General features: G+C 41.8%; 2 protein-coding genes across 2 annotated transcripts; both read right to left on the bottom strand.

The window, feature by feature from the left end:
• Positions 1 to 3,655: 3,655 nt before the first annotated feature.
• On the bottom strand, positions 3,656 to 4,978 carry LOC128985028 (uncharacterized protein F54H12.2-like). The gene has a single exon (XM_054404402.1). It carries the CDS (start codon positions 4,976 to 4,978, stop codon positions 3,656 to 3,658), a length of 1,323 nt encoding a protein of 440 aa, XP_054260377.1.
• Positions 4,979 to 6,655: 1,677 nt separating this feature from the next.
• Positions 6,656 to 7,807, bottom strand: LOC128985027 (uncharacterized). Its single transcript, XM_054404401.1, has one exon. The coding sequence runs from the start codon at positions 7,805 to 7,807 to the stop codon at positions 6,656 to 6,658; it is 1,152 nt and encodes a 383-aa protein (XP_054260376.1).
• Positions 7,808 to 20,999: the final 13,192 nt, after the last annotated feature.

Genomic DNA, 20,999 nt, shown 5'->3' with positions numbered 1-20,999 from the left:
AGCAACAATAAGAGGCGAATTGAAAATGGCGTCAGCCGAGACGGTCGGTTCGCACCTTCGACTAGTGTTAGCGCCGTAGATAACAACAACCACATATATGGAGATTATATTATGTACTACGACGCAAACAACCTATACGGATGGGCCATGTCGCAGTCGCTCCCGTACAAAGATTTCGAGTGGCTGTCGCGTCAGGAAATAGACGAATTGGTCATCGAGGACATACCGGCAGACGGAGATGTAGGCTACGTCTTGGAGGTGGATTTGGAGTATCCACGAGATCCTCGACTCCATGACAAACACCGAGACCTGCCGTTCTGTCCGGAACTGCGGAAAGCGCCTCGAGACCAATTGCCATATGCGGACGACGTCCTCCGCACATACAGCGTAGGCAAATCTGCTAAACTAATGGTCACCCTGTTTGATAAAGACGCATACGTAATCCATTATCGAGCACTTCAGCAGGCGATGGACAACGGATTGCGTGTGCGTCGGATACATCGTGTTCTGCGCTTCAAGCAGCGAAAGTGGCTACAACCGTACGTGGCGATGAATACCAGACTCAGGCAGCAGGCCAAGAACAAGTTCGAGGTGGAACTATTTAAGCTTATGGTCAACGCTGTCTATGGTATGAGCCTCCAGAATGTAAGAAAACATATTAACATAAAATTGGCTACAAACCCGAAAACGTACACCAAGTATGTGGCCAAGTCTAATTTCAGTGACCGGACGTGGTACAACAAAGACTTGGCCCTACTACACATGAAGAAAGTCCGCGTCATCTTGGACAAGCCGGTGTACGCGGGTATGTGCATTCTGGACCACAGTAAGACGTGGATGTACGGATTCCACTACCGTCTGCAAGAGCGGTATGGAATAGATCGGCTCAGACTTCTCTACATAGACACAGACGGGCTGATCTATTTAATCCGTACCGTAGACGTCTACGAGGACATGGTGAATCACTTGGACGACTTCGACACCAGCAACTATCCCCGGGACCATATCTGCTACGATCCAACCAACGCCCGGGTCCTGGGGAAATTCAAGGACGAAGCCAATGGGGTGATCATTAGTGAATTCATCGGCCTGATGGCGAAACTGTACTGCTTCATGTTCCTGCGGAGCGATAGCAGCGAAGACGGTGTCGGCGACGGTTTACCACCTGTGAAACGGGCCAAGGGGGTGAATCGCGCCGTAGTGGCCAAAGGCCTGACTGTAGACGATTACAGACGATGTCTACAGGAACAGCGGGTCTTGTACACGGATAACGATCGGTTTCAGTCCCGACACCACATAATATACTCCGTTGTGGTGTCGAAACGATCGATGGCGCCGTACGACGACAAACGTTATATCGAAGAGGACGGCGTCAATACGTTACCGTGGGGTCACTATAAAATTCCAGCGCACCGGGCAATGCTTTTGGCTCCAGAAGACAGCAACGGGAACTCCAGTAGATGCCACAGTCGTCGCAACATTGCATCGTCACCGTCAGCGACAATGGATGCGAGCGATAACGACGTTGACATCGAAGAAGTAGATTGAAGCAGTACAACAATAACATCTACATAGTGCGCGTGTTTGCGGTGCATAAGCCTCGGATCGTCGTCGTGGTGGTGATGGCAAAGACAATTGACGGACAACAACTAGTTAATTATATTAGGAACCAAATATACGAGGAATTAAATTTTATTAGGTAATAAATTCTAATTTATTTAGGAATCAATTAGTATTGAATTAGTAACAATTTTTAGTTACTAATTTCATTCAGATTTTATATTGAATAAAGTAATAAATTATTTTAACTGTGATATTAGATAAAAAAAAATTGTTTTATTTTAATATTTATTTATATAATGTTATTATAATAATAAAATATATAGTGAATTGTCACTAACTTGTTTTGATTTATATAGAGTCATAATGGTAAATAAAGCAAAACCAAATATTTTTCAATATAAACATGTGTTTTTATTTTTCCCAAATTTACTAATTCTAATGTACATTAGATAATTATAAATATATATTTTTTTGCAAAAATTCAATTCGATATCTATACAATTCAAATAGAAAAAAAAACTCAGGTAAGTGTATGGTATGGTCAGTGGTGATAAAGCATATGGAAGAGTCTTCGGACCAGGAAGTCATTGTTGGCTGCATCGGTGGGTGTGATGACAGAAGAGGTGTCACCGTTGAACAGCTGTACAAAATCGTTCATTGTCTTGTCGTACATTATGCGACAGTACAGGTAAGTTAGACAGTAGTGTCCACACACGGAAGTGTCGTGGCGTTGGAGTTGGTACTTGTTCGAGACGTAACGACGAGAATTTCGTCTGAGAAACTGTTGGTATTCGGCCAAAAACGGTTGACGGCCGAAACTGTCGAAATATTCTATATGCGTAGCTTCACTGTCCATGTAGAAGGCCACCCAATGTTCCCCGCTTTCCGTGTGCGGCATTGTGTTGACTACTATGGCCGTCGAAGGTTCGATACGTGTTGGCAGGCGGTCTGACGCGTACACTCCTGTGTTCGCTATTTTCTCGCGTGGTAGTTGAGACAAATATTTCGTGATGTCGGTAGTATTCATTATCATTTAATTATTATAATTCTTCGTAGTCGTAGCCGTCTCCTTCTTCGTATTTGTTGTCCTCGTTCTCTTCTTCTTCTTCTTCGGAAATGGTATCGAGACCGCTGATACCACTGCTGTTGATCGATGTAGTCGTCACTGTCATCGATGCTTGGGTTATCAGTGACGGTGATGATGCAGCCGCAGCTGTTGATATACCGTTGTCAACTTCGTCATTGTAGCAAGTCCTCAACTGTTGTCTACTACAAAGGTAGCACGACGACAAACCGCAGTGTGCGTTCTCTTTTGTGGCAGCGGAAGTAAGCAGTAACCAACCGCGTAAGAGAGTGCAGTTAGACAGTGAACAACGGTGTTTTACGCTCTTGTGTTGACCGCATCGCAACACGTTGGCAGACAGTAGATTACCGACCGAAGCCAGTGATCCACAACCCATATCACTCAAGTCCACCACAACCGTAGTCGAGGTGGTAGCAGCAGCAGCAGCAGCAGCAGCAGCTATCTCGTTGGTCCATCTGTCGTACTTGTTATTCTGTGCAAAGATCTGCCCGATAGTCATACCGTCCGACGCGGTGACGATTAAATTCTTGACTACATATTCTTTCTTTTCCACTCCTTTCACATAGACGACGCTGCGACGTGAGAGACATGTGCGCAGTTTATCAATCAACACGTAGTAGGGCACGTCACCACGATTCCAGTCGAGTCCGTGACAGTGTTTGGTCAACCAGTAGGACTCTCTGAGTTTATCTGCGGACAGTGAATCACGATCGAACGGTGCACGTGCTACGTGATGTAGTAACAAAGTACCGGTTGACACGTCGACCACACTGGCCTCTTTCACTATGAATTCGTTGTTGTTGTCCTTGAAACATTGTAAGTCCAAAACAACTGCTGTAGATTCCTGTTTATAATTATGTGTTGGTGTTTGTGTCTGCTGGCGCGACGGAGCGTGACGGTAACAACGATCCATCACGGTCGAATGTCGATGTTAGACTGAGCTGAGTGGCGGTGACGTAGGCATGAGCTGCGGATGCTCATGTATTTTTGTTTTATTTGTTGTTGTTTTTATCCACTAAAATCCACGGACACGTTGCGGTGTCGATCCACTTCGATGACGTTGTCTAATTCGGCGTACACTATACAGTTGACGGACGCGGCCAACGCTTCTTTGAATTGCAGTTCGATGCGTAAATTACCGTTACGCACCAGGTTCCAGTGACTTGATTCACCGGCCGACATGTCCGGCGTCAAGTCGAACGCCATCAAGCAGTAGCCATTCGGATACTCCGTTCTGTCGATCTCGTTGCCCTTGTCGGCGAACTGTATTCCGGTGCCGGTGAACAACGTATGATATGCGAGAGCGTACAGTTTTGAGTCGCCCGTGAAGGCCGGTGTCAACGCCTTACAGGGCACTTGTTCACCGTCGATGTAAAGAGCGAAATAGTTCAAATTGAAATGTTGAAAATTGAACGGGTTCTTCTTGAAATCGCCGTTGAACGCCACGTTGTCCACCAGTCCTACGATGATACGTTTCGGCAACTGTCCCAGGAACACGCTGTCCAACGTCTTGCCCAGGATACCACTCGGCAGCGTGATGGATTTCACGTCCACGCGTGTAATCGGATACTTGGCCGTGCCACTCTCCAGCGTCTTGCTGTGCGCCACCAACACGCCGGGATTGATCTTACAACGACGGACGAACAGATTCGCCTCTCGAATGTGCACCTTGCAATCCGTCGCAGTTTTTGACATGACGGCAAACGAGTTTCTCGATCTGACGAGACGCAATCGCATTTCGACACCGTTCAACATAAACTTGTCTTGATTGCACAAGTCCAGATGTAAATTGCCCACCATGTCGACGTATGTGCTCTTCTTGACGAATCCTCGTCGCTTGACCAGTCCGTCGTTGGCAATGTCGCAATCGTCCATTTTGTCGGCTTTGTCTTCGTAGAACAGCGTAGTCGTGAGATGTGACTTTTTCGCACTACCACCATAGTTCAGTAGGTTTTCCAAATAGGCACGATACGCGTACGTATTGTTTTGCGGTGACACCAGTTTGTGATTGACGAACAGATCCACTTGACTGAACAGTGAGTGCAGCCAATTGTTTACCGGACCAATTTCTTCCACTAACGCCTCTTCCACTTTTGTGCCGTCGCCTTTCACTATTGTCGCCTCGACGTGTAACAGTGTTTGCGTCAAGTCCGTGTATTCTTCTCCGTTAGCCGGTATGACGAACTCTATAGGCGAATCGTCTGTCAAAGACGAGATAGGCTTGTACTGAATCCACTTACCGTTCTCTATACTAGTCTGAGTGGGTGGTAACGAGAATAAATCCAATTCGGTTTTCACACATTCGCACGATTTCTGATGGATGAACGACATGTTGTTGTTGTAGAAAAATTTTATCACGTCTAATTGAATATATCTATTGCCGGTAATCCTCCTCGTGCTCTCGTTCTTTTCGTAGATCGAATCTTTTTAGACCTGCTCCTGCGCGTCGTCCTCCTCTTACTGCCTGTTGTAGAACGTCGAGTTTTCGTTCTTTTAATCCTTTTGGTCGTAGTTCTGCGCCGTTTATTCGTTTTCTTATGCTGTCTCTTGGTGGCGGTAGAATATTTTCTCATGCTCCTCTTCCTCCTCCGTTTAGTGGCGGTAGCAGTGGACGTCCGTACTCTTAGAAGTGTCGCCAACGACTGTGGCGTGACGCGACGTATTCGTCTTTTCTTATACACCGCGCCACCACCACTCAGTACACGTTCTACTTTGTCATCAGCTCTGCGTTTCAGCGAGCCGGTAAATTCTTTGAGACGAGCAGCAGCCGCGTACTTGGGATGTTGCGTACCACCGGCGGACACCAAGTCACCCAAGAATCCGACTCCCGAACGTAACGCCTCCTTGCCGACAGTGGTCGCGCCGGACTTCAGTAACGGTGCCACAGAACGTACGAGTCCGGCGAGAAAACTGCCGATACCGTGTCCACGCTGGAATGCCGCACCTCTGTACACGGACGACACGCCATGTCCCGACTGTTGCAATTGTCGCCGGTAGTATGCCAAATACGGATCGTTCGTATTCATCGTTGCTGCTGCTGCTGCCACTGATGTTTATGCTATCGTCGTCGTCGTCGTCGTCGTCGTCGTCGTCGTCGTCGTCGTCGTCGTCGTCGTCGTCGTCGTCGTCGTCGTCGTCGTCGTCTATTTAAGCTGTCGCGAGCGATCGGCGCAGGTGTAGCTTCATGCACGTAGTCCCGAAGTGGAATGGCAGTCGATCACCCGTGCTGCCCCTTAAGTCGATTTCCACGTTCTCGAACGCACTCTTGATGACAGGCACGTAGTGTGGATCCGTGAAATGAACGGTCTTGTGTGCGCCGTACACGTAGTTTGACGTATCGATGTTGACGATCTTCAATAACGGCGCCACCGTATCGCCAACCAATTGTGGCTCGACCAAATCGCAATACACGTACATGTCACCCGGCAGTCCGGCTTGTATGTTGGCCGGCAGTTTTGCTTTCTTGTTGCTCTTCAAGTCCGTCTCGGCGGGATCAAACCCCATCTGCAGCGCGAGACCTGTGCTCAATTCCATTTGTACCACGTGACTGCGAATCGCTATATCCACCACTTTGGTGTTTCTGTCGTAGACGAACGTGGCGTAAAACTGTAAGCTTTCCATAGTGTTTATCACACGTATCAGTTCTTCGATATCTTTGTAGTTGCCGGGCTCAACGTTGAGAATTTTCACCTTGACTTTGTTGGTTTTGTCGGAACCACCGGTGGCTATGTCGCTGAGACCTTCGTAGTAGATGAATATTTTCGCGTCTTTGCCCACCGTCAGAAACGAACAGGGATAATGCGCTTCGACCAGTGCCACTTCCCATTCACCGTCCGTCAGATGTATCGACGTGGGCAGTTGAGTGATATAATCGGCCACAGTGTTGTTCGGATAGTAGTTCATCGAACTGTTACTGGGCAGTGTCAAATAGAACTGACTGTGTTTGCTCATTTTTTTTTATTATAATTATTATTTATTTATTTTGTTTTTTTTTTGCTGATGCGTGCCTTATAATTGTTTAACTTCCGACGCCGGTATCCAAGAGTTAAACTCGTTACCGTAACCTATCCACTTGACGAGGTAACGCTTACTGCGACCGACACCTTTGGTGTCAAGTATTTTATCGATTTCGTACAGACGGTCCGGTGGCAGAGTGATCTTCTGCAATTCTTCTTCGTAGAAACGACCGATCAATGGTGATCCATTCAAATCACGCAACAAGTACAACGGCAACGGATGATGGCCGTATTCGCGGTCCACGACAAACACTTCTTTACTCCAGTTCGTCTCGTATCCTTTGGTGAACGTACCTTTTTCCTTAGCGATACGCACCGTGTCACCCGCTATGAATTTCGCCTTTCTACGCTTAGGCAATTTAGTCTTGATGCCGCTGCCACTGCCACTGCTGTACATGTTCTTCCACACTCTATAAACGATTTTCTTATCTTCTTTCTTCACGTCTATCGGCCGTAAGCCTCTGCCACCGTCAGTGCCCAAACTTCTGTGTGCACTTCGATTGTAGGCGTTCACCAGTTTTTGTAACACGTTGATGTAACGGTGCGTGTTTTTGTACGTGAGATAGCGCCACATGCGTGATTTCAAAGTGCGATTGACACGTTCAACGACCGCCGATTTCACGTCGGGGTTCTGTGTCGTGACGTATCTGACATTGTATTTTCTGAACAATTGTTTCACCTTGGCGCCGGTGAATTCCGTACCCTTATCCGTCTGCAGACATCTCGGAGGTGTGACGGTGGTTTTTTTAAATATGTTCTCGAACGCGTTGGCCACTTCTGCGCCGCTCTTAGTTTTCAACGGCACCACGTACAATCTTTTACTGAACACGTCAATCGCCGTCAACAGATAATTGATTCCGTCGTTGAACGCACTCAGACCGCGCATGTCATTCAAATCTGCTTGCCACAATTCGTCCGGACCGAATACAACGTAACGGTTGCGTGCGAATCGTTTACGCACCGGCTTGTGCAATGTGTAAGTGTCTTGTGTTCGTAACCAGTCCAACACCACTTTTCGTGTTGTCTTTTTCTTTTTCCCCTTGTTATTGTTTTTCTTCTCAATCCCGTCACGAATCGCTCGCACTAGAGGTGTGACGCCACCGTATGATGCCGGATCTTCGGGATCGTAGTACAATCGTTCCATGATTTATCCGCACTATGGTGAAAACGGTTCCCACCTGTCCAACGGTGAAAGTGATTGATCTCTATCTTGCTGTTGTTGTGTTCGTTGTCTTCGATGAGCCGCCAACGAGGGTAATGGTGACGTAGGTGATAGCGTCCGCTGCTGATTAACGTAAGCAGAACGTAAACGATCGCGCATAGGTGTTCTCGGTGCCGACGATATGATCGGACTACTTGCCGCAGCCGACGCCACGTCACCACGTAACGATCTGTATCCCGCACCCAGATACTGTAACGCCGTTGAATTGTTTATATACTCCTTGGGCACATTCATGTCGCGTAGCGCGTTCATGACTTCGTACCAACCGGCGGGCATGTAATCCACCATACGGACTCTCACTATGCAGTGTAATATGTCCACGATGTTCGAATCGGGAATTTTTTCATTTCGCACATACACCGCAAAGTCCTTATCCCAATTTATCACACTACCTTCGCGGACGATGAATCGTAACAGATTACGCACATCCGGCTTGTACGTTTTAGAAAAAGTGTCCACTATCTCCTCCACTGTACCGGGTGGCGGCGACGACGCTGATGCTGCTTGCAGTAATGATGCTGCTGATGATGATGATGATGTTGATGTCTCTATGATGGGAATACTGATCGGTTGTCTATTGACAGAGGCAAAATGTAAAAATCTTTGCAACACCTGTTGATATTGCTTCCATTTTTCGTAATCGCTCAAAGTTTTATCCGTCAATATGCGATGCATTTCATTATCGATACTGTTGCCTCTGTCATCTCCGAATCGATTCGATGACGACTTTATATTATCATTGTTGTTGTTTTTGTTGTTGTTGTTGTTGTTGTCACCACTGTTGCGTAACCGCTCGATCAACTCTTGCGGTACGACGACCATTTTCTTCGCGTACTCCATTATTATTGTGGGATGGATTTATGAAGTATGGCTTGTAGTACGGTGCTCAACAGTATGGGCAGTAGGAAACCGCCTCCTTTCTGTACTAGATATTGGCGTTTCTTAGCCCAAGTCTCACCTCTTTTTACCAATCGTCTGAGATTCGTTTTATACTTGTTCAATTGTCTCTTGCGTTTGTCAGACACCGATACGTTACCGCGTAACAGGTTGTATGCGCACTCGCACACCGACCGTATACGACTGATGTCGCACACCTTTAACAGCGCTTTACGTTCCTTCGGTGTAGCGTGTACGAGTGCCGACAGTAGAGCCGCGTCTTTCCTCACACACTGCGACATGACGACTGATACTTACCCGATGTGGATGTGTTCTATTTATTATTAATGTGGCCCCTGCTACCACTAATCTTCGGTAGGTATACAGAATTAATCGGATCGTCCGGAAAGATAGTCGAACGAATGCGCATCTCATCCGGTGTAGATTGTTTTAAGTCTATCAGCAGATATGCGTGTGGATCGCGTGTAGCGTCCGCGTATGCTTCCTCTATAAATTTAGTATTATCCGGATAGATTTGACGAGCTAAATGTTTTATCTGAGCCCGATCTCTAGGGTTCTTAAAACACACTATGTAATGAGCATTAAGGGAAATATCTCTCTGACCGCGACCTTGATGAAACAGATTCTGCGTTATAAAGAAAACACTCAAGCTTTTGTGATGTGATCCTTTAGTGAACAGATCCACCACACTGCTGTCTGTTTCACGCATCATATCGTCCACGATGATCAAATTAGGTACACTTCCGTCGAAATCGTTCATGTCTGGCAGACTGTTTCTGTACTGGACAATACCTCCTCTGCCTCTGCTGCCACTGCTACTGCTCTGTTGGACAATATCATTCGAGTGCGGATGATGCCAATATATGTTAGCAAAATCCGTATCACAAATTTCATTTGAGTGATCTATGAATCGCATGACGAATTGTGATTTACCAGAGCCCGAAGGGCCGGCTACTATGGCCGAAAACGGATGTTTCCACCTCAAGTCCATTTTGCTTACTGACTACACTAACAACACCACAAACTAATTTATGATAATTATTTATAACAATAGGGAAAAAGGAGTGTAAATAAAAAGACTATTTGATTATGCTGTGAACGTGACTATACGTATTGACTTACAAAACCTATCAAAGTTACAATTTCATTTTAAGAAAATTACAATAATCATTAGTTTTTTGAGGTTAGTAAAAATGATAATAAAAACAGTTTTGTACATTAATTTAAATTTATTTCAAACAAACTCCAATGGAGTATATTTACTGCCAGCTGGAGCGCTTCTTCTGACGAGGCATAGTCGATCACCGAATCCCCTGTTGTACTGCTCAATGCGTTGATCTGTGATCGCCTCGTTAAAGCGTCGTGGTAGGTAGACACGGATGTAGAGCTCATCGCCGAGTAGTCCTTCCAGCACAACCATGATAGTCTCTCCGTACGGTGTGGTCACTCGTTCGAATTTCACAATACGATAAGCGCACTCTTCACAAAGATCGATGATCTTCGTGTATGGCGTGTTTAATTGCACGGCGTTGAGTTCATTTTTTAAGTCCATCACATCACTGCTGCCTCCACCTCCACTACCACCGACACTGACTGACTCGCATTTCGGCATAATAAATGTTTTAGTGAAAAAAGTTTAAGTCAAGCAAAACTGTACACACGTTCGATCCGCACAGTGGTTAGACGATGAATGAATTGTTGTAGAAGCAGCGACAGCGCAGTGGTGGGGTGAAGAATGCAGGTGTGTCTCAATATTTCTCAGAATCCACCCCTGTAGGAGAGTCTAGCACAGACCGGTTTTTTGTAGTTGTTTCTTTTTGTTTCGTCCCCTCGACTGCAGCTGCGCATCAACACGTGGCTTCTTGGAAACGCTGCTATTGTTGGTATAATCTTTTGTCTCATCCGATTGCATCATCTTCTCTGGAGCCACAGAACGTTTCTTCCTTTGTTTTATTCTTCCGCCGTTTTCGATTGCGCAATCCATTGGTCGGCGCCACGCGGGTAGCGGCGTCATTGACTTTGTCACACCGTGTATTTTCGGGACTCCTGTCAAACGATCGACCCATAAATTCTCTAATTGTGACAGTAAATGATTCACACTGTTGTATATTTTATCTCCTTTCTTTTCATTCAAATATATGCCGCAACTGTGTGTTTGCACTCCTTCCTCAAATAAATGTAATTTCAATAAAACTCGCCCTCGATTAGCGGGATTCTGTACGGTGTATTGAAAATCTTCGTCAATCCACGTAATGGCTGGCGAATCGTTAGCCGATCTAAACACCCATCCTTCGTCTTGCCCTTGACCTAGTTCATCTTCTTTTTCTTCTTCTTTGTTAATTTCACTACCAATATCAGCTTGCACATTTACATCACGAGTCTTCTTCTTCTTGTTGTTATTAATTTTCTCCTGCTTATGCTGTTGCTGCTGCTGTAATTGTTTCAGCTCAAAGTCTGGCTGCTCCACATGTTCTGTAGAAAAACCACTGATTGCGTTATCCTCCAAAGCTTGTATCTCCTCCATAATAAAACGTATTGTTTTTTCTGTATCAGCAATATTAGACATACCGACGTCACCAGTAGTAGTACTAGTAGTAGTAGTCATAGTGAACATAACACTATGAACGCACGACACGAGTTTACTCAACGCACTCACAGAACTAACTGAATTGTCGGCGGTTGTATCATGTGATATTGACACCACCACTAGCGTTTTGCTGCGGGTAAACCAACAACTAATACTACGATATGACGTCATCACAAGGTGACGTCAGGACCTAGATACGTGGGTGGTCCAACTCGAAAACTGTACAGCACGACATTGCACCTTCCAGTTTTCTCGTTACAGTGCACTTAACTCACTAAAGCTTAGGTGGTCTTTAAAAAGACCGTTTGACGCCGAAGGAAAAGGGAAAGGAAAAGGAGGCGAGGTGAAGAATAATGATATAATTGTCTTTTTATTTCTTCAGCTCCTCGATTTCATCGTCGAGTTCTCTCATTCTCTTAGAATCATCTGCCCACCAGCTCCATTCAAAGTCGTCCCTGGGCTGACGGGACCAAATACGAAAAAATTTAATATGCAACTCTTTCTGCTCCTCCAGCAGCCGAAGTAGAGTCGCCTGACGTTCCCGCTCCCGCTCCTCTGCCACAGTGCACGCCCGGTGTAAATCGGCGTCGTCTATATCGCTCGCCCACTGTTGCTGTTTCTCTTGCTGTTGGTTGGCCATCTCGTGTGAACTCCAAACCCTATCTGAAGGTAGCGGATGAGTAACGCAGTATAGCCAGAGAGAGGGGGTGGGGATAGGATGCACGACGCAGAAACGATGGAAGTTTCCACGAAGGTCCAGTGGTAAACAACACGTGTTCCTTTGTTGGCGTAAAGCGATGGAATGTTCCAGAAGGTTATCCATTGTTATATTGGACTAAACAATGCCTTTAGAAACTCTTCTAATGGATCTGTCAATCATCCGTTAAGTGGATTCCTTTGTATCCTAGGACCAAAGGGAGTGCCTACGATAAAAGCTTTCCATTGTATCGAAAGATCAAAGGGACAGCCGCCAGCATCTCGCTCCGTGGGTGGTATGGCACATCCTAGGGGTGCAGGATGGGACGGACGAGACGATGGGTGGGGGGGGGGGAGGTGCCTTCATGCCTGCGTGGTCTGGCACATCGCTCCGTGGGTGGTCTCAAAAACTAAACAGTGCGAGTATGGACCATATAGTTTTCTCATTAAGTGAACTTAACTCACTAAGGCTTAGGTGGTCTTTAAAAAGACCGTTTTATGATGAAGCAGGAGGAGGATTAGGGGAAGGATGATTTAAATTCTGTTTATTTCTTCAACTCCATAATCCTATTTTGAAGTTTTGCCCATCGTGCCATATCTGCATCATGATGAGCCCACTCTACGTCGTCCCGAGGCTGGGAGCACCAAACATGCTCTATTTTGTAACTCAGCTCTCTCTCCTCCTCCTCCAGCAGCTGAAGTAGAATCGCCTGATGTTCCCGATCCCGCTCCTCCGCCTCGACGCACGCCCGGTGTAAATCGGCGTCGTCGATATCGTTCGCCCACTGTTGTTGTTTGTCAGCCATCTCGTGCAAAGTCCAAACCCTAACTGAAGGGAACGGGCGAGTAACGCAGTGTAGCCAGAGAGAGGGGGTAAAGAATGTGCGACGCAGAAACGATAGAAACTTCCACGAAGATCCAGTGGTAAACAACAACAGGTGTTCCTTTGTCGGCGTCAATCGAAGGAACGTTCTAGAAGCTTTCCTTTGTTAGTGAACTAAACAAAGCTTTTTAGATGCTTGTCAAGATTTGCTCACCTTCGTCAAATGTAATAGTCTTACTAAAAGCTTTTAGAAACTCAAATAATGGATCCGTCAATCACCTGTTAAGTGGATTCCTTTGTATCCTAGGATCAGAGGGAGCGCCGACTACACCTCTCTCCGTGGGAGGTCTAGCACATCCGGAGGTGTAGGATGTGCAGGGGGAGGGGGATGTGTCGGGGGAAGGGGGATGTGCAGGGGGGGGGGATGTGCAGGGGGAGGGGGATGTGCAGGGGGAGGGGGAGGTGCATGGCGGGGGATGTGCAGGGGGAGGGGGATGTGCAGTGGGAGGGGGATGTGCAGGGGGAGGGGGAGGTGCAGGGGGAGGGGGAGGTGCAGTGGGAGGGGGAGGTGCAGGGGGATGTGCAGGGGGAGGTGCAGGGGGGAGGGGGGGGGGGAGGTGCCACCGTGGGTGGTCTGGCACATCAGTGCACATCAATTGCACATCGCGCAAAGCACCCATAACAATACTACTCTAAGTGTACGCGACCTTCTACAGAGCTTTGCTCCTCAGCTCGCGCATGCACTGCACATAGACTTGATGAAAATGGGGCAAGAGCTAGAGCTCTAGACTGAGGTTATGTTATTGTTTATGTTGTGTTGCGTGTGAAAACAAAGAACGCTTTCATCTAAATATTATATCTATATATTTTTAACATAGTTCTTTGACGTTGCCTAATGTAATTTATTACTGAATTGTATAATACATCTTTTGAATCTTTTTGCGTTGCTTTTGATTTGAAAATCGTTCCGTGTTTGATCAGTGATATTGGTTACTCGGTTATTCCCAATTTGTTTAACTTTGCTATGAATTTGAAAACTTGTTTCCCTTGTAAAGCTAAAGCTGTTAATAGTTAAACTAAAACATCATTAAAATAATAATAAGATATGAAATCAATTGTTTTGTTGGCAAAACATCATGGCAATGCCTCATAGATGTATAAAGTTTTTTTTTTGTTTGATCATTGGATATAAAATATAGACTAACACGATTTATATTTGGGTGAAATTTAATTGCGAAGCATTTGTTTTAGCTTGGAACTGTCAGATATTGTATTTGCGAATGTTTATGTATATTCCTATACTGTAATAGTTTTGCCAGCATATCTGGTAAAATGCTCCCGTAATATGCAAACCAACTGCCGTTCTGAATATAAGAAGGTTTCAACTTGCTACAAGATCCCCGTCCGTAGAACACACAGCTAGTTTACAATAAATTATTAATACGACTAACATTCATAGATAACTATTCAACTTCAACAATTCATATTAGCTGATCGGCAATGAAGTAAAGAAAACTGGGATGAAATCATTTAAGCTGGTCTCACAGCAGTTGTAAACCGGTAACGAAATTGAATACGTTTGCCTCAAGTCTCTGTTAATTTTTAAATGACTAAGAAATGTGTGAAATTTAATATTTTTCAACTTGTTCAGCTTAATTTATGTGTTTACTGTGGACAGTAATGACAATCCTGTGCTACAAAATGACTATAAAGACATTTTTACTTGGCAAAACTAGATTTAGTTTCGGCAAAATAGATTATAAATAGACTAAGGGTAGAAATTTTGTTAAGTTTTTAGTTTTCTGCGAAATTTTTTAGTGTCAAAACATCTTTAGATGAACCAAATATTTTTAGCTGAAACCGTTAAATGCCGTAGGTTTGAATTTAAAATGGCCGCCAGTCAACGTTAAGTGGATAATGATTGATAATTTATGATGCTAACGCAAATGTAGAACATTTGGCAATTACTGGATGTTTTTCAGTTTCATGTCAGGGGCACGTTGTAAGGTTGACAGTCACGTTGTACACATTCGAATGATACAACCCTAATATTCGATCAAATATATACAAATTAACAATAATCATTTAATGTTAAAACAGGAATGAGTTACTATGAGACTACGCCCTAAAACATTATTAGCATCTATTTATCTATAGATAACTTACAACAAATAATATGAGTTGAAACAAATACATAGTCTGCAGTATTTTTCTAAATACATAGTGTGCCATTAGTAAATACAACGAATTTAGGGATAGGGTTTTTTATCTGAATAAAACGAAATCAAGGCCAAAAATTGCTTCCCCAAAAATGCTTGGTTTTATTGTCTTGCCAATTTACATCTTTTAAACTATTAAATATATCTTGATGGAATTTGGTTTAAATTTAAATATCAATAAACTATCTGGGAAAGAATAAACGAAACGAGGTGTTCTCTGACTAGCTTGGTCAATTTTACAACTAAAAATCGTAATAGTCGTTTATTTCTGTCTATTTAGTCTGATTTGTTTAGTTGTCATGTCGGTTGTTACGGCATTTCAAGTGAACGAAAATATACTGATTATTAGAGATTCTAGATTTACAAGAGGGTTTAGTTTAAAAGACAATTTTCGAGAGTTTACTACTTAGATTATTTAGGCCTATGCAAAATAAATTAATTAAATAACTACAAACTCATTGAATTTTTAAATGAGCAAAAACTTATACTTTGAATCTCCTTATTATTGCATGTTGATTTATTTGTGAACTATACCAAAGTATGAAAGTGAAAACCAAAGTTAAACACGAAACCGAGCACAATGGTCTGAGCGGCCATGGGGTAAAAATTGGGGTTTCTAAATTTGACCCTCAAAACATAACATTCACAATTTCTCTTTAAACCTTTTTAAATAACTTAAAAAAACAATTAATCTAAATAAATAAAATTAGAGTTTTGTCTGTGCATTGCTCAGAATTATATACTTTGTTGTTATTTTTACGTTTTACACATTAAAGAAGCCGAAACAAGTCTTATCTCAATTTCTGTCTGCCACGGCCCAGAAGACATTTTACGCGGCCTTCTTCTGAAAAACGAAAGCATCGATCGGGATTCAAATACAATTTTGTATTCACTGGATTTGCGAGAGTGTCTTTAGCCATTAAAATATGGTCTCACTACTTTTGAAATAAAATTACGGACGTTCGAAACCCCAATTTTGTGCGATTTTTGTCAAGTTTTCTCCTTATACGACATTTTGAAATACTAATAATCTGTTTGTAGAATACGAACAGCTGTTTGGATAAAATAGTTATTTGTGCAACTAGTGAGCAAACTGAGATCTCGCCTACGGCTCGTGAGTAAGGATTTCTCTCGAGTGAGGCAATTGCACTTTGCACTCGAGTTGCACATTATATTTTTCCTACAGTTACCATAAAACAAATAAATTGGTAAAGAAACGTGCGGTCACGCTGCAAATCTGGAGTGAGACAAAGTATTTAGAGTGAGACAATGTTAACATTGTCTCACTTATGAGCGAATTTGCCACTTTGCTTTCTCAAATCAGTGAGAGAACATGTACATTGTTAGGTAACTGTAGGAAAATTATTATTAGATGTAGAAAATGTTACTAGGTGCACGCTTATTCTTCCCGTGTGTGGACGAATTAATATGGCTGAGCTGGTTTAAGGCGACCAGACTACACCGTAGTACTCTAGGTTGGAGCACAAAAGACTACACTGGGTCGAGCAGGCATGCATGCTCAATGCTCAAACAGTGTCTTGCAGAGCATGAGATCATTTCGAGCATGCCTGGGGCCTTGGTGCAGATGTGGTGAATGTGTGGTCATAACTTAAATGACAAGTCAACAAAACACTATGGCCTCTGCTAGTTAGACGCCCAGAACAGGCTGCCATATAGGAAATATTCAGTATCCAGAATAAAAATATTATGATAAAATTTATCAACTTATTCTTGGTGAGATTAACATCATAATATCTTTGAACTTGGGACAAAACTTAGCTGAGAACATCATTATCAACAAACTAAAGAAAAGGGATTTTGACAACTCTCTTTATGTCATTAATTAATATGGAGATCAGAAAATATCTAAATTGTTGTGTTGTTGTTGTTAGTTTCAAGCAAGATTAAAGTGTCGGCTAAAAGCTAGGCCATATTACTCTCTAAAGGAGTTCTTCATTGAATTTTGAGGTTAAATCTCATACAACCCCCTATGAAAGTATGTTCTCATGGTCTAGCTTGGATGCTTTGTGTAAATAAATTATATTAGATATACAGACTGTCCCAAAAGTCCCGGACCGGTTTAATATTTTCTAAAAGACAACAGATAAATCAATAAGATTTTTTACATCAACACCACACCTAAAAATCTACTTTTTTAAGGAAGTAAAAATTTTCTGTCATATCATAGGGACGTCCCACAAGGAGTCAGAAGGAAATCTTAAATAGGAGCATAGGTTAATATGCACATCAGTTTAAAGGACTTAGCTAGTAGAGTTCAATGCCGGAAACTGCGCCTTAAAAGGATCATCCGTTACAAAATGGCAGCCGTTCAAAGATTTCTTGAATCTGCCATTTTGAATCTTTGAACGACTGCCATTTTTTACTCAGGCGTCTTATTGAGCTTTAATTTACGGTTTTGTAATCTTCTAGTAAAGACCTTTAATTTGATGTGCATATCGACCTATGCTTACGTTAAAAATTTTCTTCCGATTCATAGGGCTGTGCCCCCTGAGGAGTAAGCGTATAATAGCAATGCAAATTAAATTAATCTTCGAACCACTGTCATTCTTGGCTCAGTTGTCCGTTTGAGTTCAAATTTGCAGCATTATATTCTGCTAGTAAAGATCTTTAATTTGATGTACATGTCAACCTATGCTTCTGTTTAAGATTTCCTTCTGACTCCTTGCGGGACGTCCCCATGATGTGACAGAAAACTGATATTTCCTTATAAAAGTAGATTTTCAGGTGTGGTGTTGATGTACCAAATCTTATTGATTTATCTGTAGTCGTTTTGAAAATATAAAACCGGTCCGGGACTTTTGGGACAGTCTGTATGTTCACTCTCTTTTATACAATCATATCAAAACTGGGGTTTTATTAACCATAGTCATTAAAAATTTCATAGGGTGCAATTTTTTTCTGTATACTACCATCGTAACCCTTCATCGGGGAAGACACAATATGTATACTAACTTTTTTAAAGCTCTTTTGAACACATCCACTAAACCCAAGCAAGGAATCTATAAGGAAGGAGTGTATAATTTTAAAACATTTATATTTACTCCATAGGATGATGCTCTTTGTCCATGATGCTTTTCAAAACTCATCATATTGGAAATGTATTTATACGTATTTATACGATGGTATCAACATTAGCAGTGCATTTATATAGAGCTCAGCCACACAACATAACCTCAAAATGCTGGGAATATGCACCAAAGTCCACGCATCTACACCAATAGGCTACTAACAGACCGGTTTTTAGGTGATACGATGGTATCAACATTAGCAGTGCATTTATGTAGAGCACAGCCACATAACATAACCTCAAAATGCTGGGAATATACACCAAAGTCCGCCACGACCGATTTTTAGGTTATACGACAGTATCAACATTAGCAGTGCATTTATATAGATTTACAAGTGAATATATAACTGAAATGTTGATACCAGAGTGCTCCAATGTTGATAGTATCAACTTTAGACTGAGTATCAACAAGAGTAGGTAAGATTTAAGACAAGTATCAACTTAAGGCCCACTAGTATACCTATATATATATATATATATAAATTTGAACGAATGGTGTTTTTGGCCTCTGGGGACATTAAAATGAAAAAGTAAATCGGTCCTGGGCCTAAGTCTTACCATGAGACCTACGGTAATAGCTACTTCCCTATAGGGAAATTCGCTAAAATTGTAAACACTGGACTGGTTTTGGTAATGCGGAAGTTGAGTCTGGACACTAGTGCAACGAGAGTGAACTGGTCCATTGGTATGATAATGAGGCTTTGGTCCGGGATATCTTTGGTCAAATAACCTAAATCACCAATTGTTTTCGCTAAGTGAAAAGCGTAGTCGGAAGTTATGTTCAAAGTTTCCGTGCTAGAGCCTATACTTGGATGTAAAGTATAGACCTTGAAGAAAATATTAAATATATTATTGGTATTGTTATAAAAAACTATTTAATGTTCAAACTGATTATGCTCTATGGCACTGATAACTTATTCTAACGAATGTCTAACACTTGTCAATTATTATTACAATTATTATCAATTATTATTATTACGTTTAACAATTAGATATATACTAATCAGAAAAGATAATTGTTTTGGGATTTTACTTAAGATTGTGCTTCATATACCAGGGTCAATCAATGAAAAGCTATTTTCAGTACAGACAATAAATTAAAGGAAATATAAATATAAGACATAAAGATTTAAATTACGAAATTATATTGGGAACTGTATGTCCCACTGTTATTTAACTATGTTATATAAAATAGGTTAATAAATTATTCTAGAATTTCCAGAAATAAGATGGACATCCGAGTACTTAAAATCCGGTTGAAGGTTTTCTGAAGGAGAAGTTTGGCCCAACAAAAAGTTTCTGTCAAGGGACTTCAAAATAAATCACGTATCATCTTGAGACGATGCAATCCCACAGATCTGTCAAACTCAAAATATGGGATCGAACAAGCTTCGATGATGGTTTGTCAGTTACAAATAACATGATCTTTCATCTACCAGGGTGACATATAATACTTTAGCTTTGACGTCTAATTAAATACAATATTCTGAAATGTATCTTTGCTCATTGCAGTAATAGATAAAGTAAACACTACACACTGTAAATGTGTAACGATAAAATGTCCCCAATAATGAACATAAAATAAGCAAAGTCTGTAACCGTAAAATGATGTTTTTCGTCATACTGCAGCAAAACATATGTTTTCAATGCATTTGTTTTGGATCTAGAATAACTCTATTGGAAGTAAATCGCTTTTACTCTCCAGGGAGTAAAAAACCTATGGACTCAACTCTGGAGTCAAAGAAATCAGAGTTTACAAGTTTACAATTTTTAAATGTAAACTTTGATTGTAAGCTTTTTGGTTGTATTGAAAGTATCAGATTGCATTAATTATTTTGCTATCAATTGAAGTTAATTGTAGAATTTTATCGACCGGATTCAAAATATGTTTTCGTGGAATATAAGAAGATTAAACACTATTAATGAGCCAATAGTTCATCGATGCATAATGGACACTTAAATCGTAACGGACGAAATTATGCATTGCCTTACTCGACTGTACTTGTTCACAAATACTATATTGTAAACAAGACAGAAATCATTTTGGGATTTTATCTTACATAAAAAGTATTTTAGTTTCATGGCAAGGTTTGTTTTGTTTTTATGGTGCAATATGACAAAAATATAGTTTATCATAGGCATAAAGTGTAGTACAAACTATAGTTCAACCCTCACTCATCTCCTGACCTTTAGCTCGTGTTGAAAATAAGCACTTTATGAGTGAAAAAATATTTTAGTGATGAAATATAGTAGAATATTTGCCTAGTATTCAAATGTCAAAATATTATATACTGTAAATATACTGTATGTTATGTATAAGTCTTGAAACTGTTACTAATATTACAGGATAACATTGCTACACCTTAAGTATTTATACTCGTTTTGGCTGCTTGATTATTTTAACTGTGAACTATAACCAATTGCATTAATTGTACTGTGTTATGTTACTTATTTATCATCAGTATTGAGTACTAAAAATTATTAATAAATAATTATTAATAATAAAATTATTAATAGTTAATTATTATTAGTTAATTATTAATAAAAATTATTATTTGTTTGAGAATGTAAGAATTTTTATGATTGAATACTTATATAACAATAAGTTTCATTTAAGTAACGATTGGGAGACCCTTGTAATATTCTTAAGTTGATGACAGATGGTTGAACGAGTAACAATGCGTTGTTCAGTATAATGCACCCTATGACAATAGCCCACCTGGGGCTATAGGGGAGAGTATAATACAAAATATGCGTTCGCACTTTGACAAGCTTCCGTAAAGTAGCTTTCGTCTATTGTTTCA

This window comes from Macrosteles quadrilineatus, unplaced genomic scaffold, assembly GCF_028750875.1.
Source record: "Macrosteles quadrilineatus isolate MER2022 unplaced genomic scaffold, UCM_ALF_1.0 Scaffold_2__2_contigs__length_208266976, whole genome shotgun sequence".
Classification (NCBI taxonomy): domain Eukaryota; kingdom Metazoa; phylum Arthropoda; class Insecta; order Hemiptera; family Cicadellidae; genus Macrosteles; species Macrosteles quadrilineatus.
This window is presented reverse-complemented; position numbering and strand designations above follow the sequence as displayed.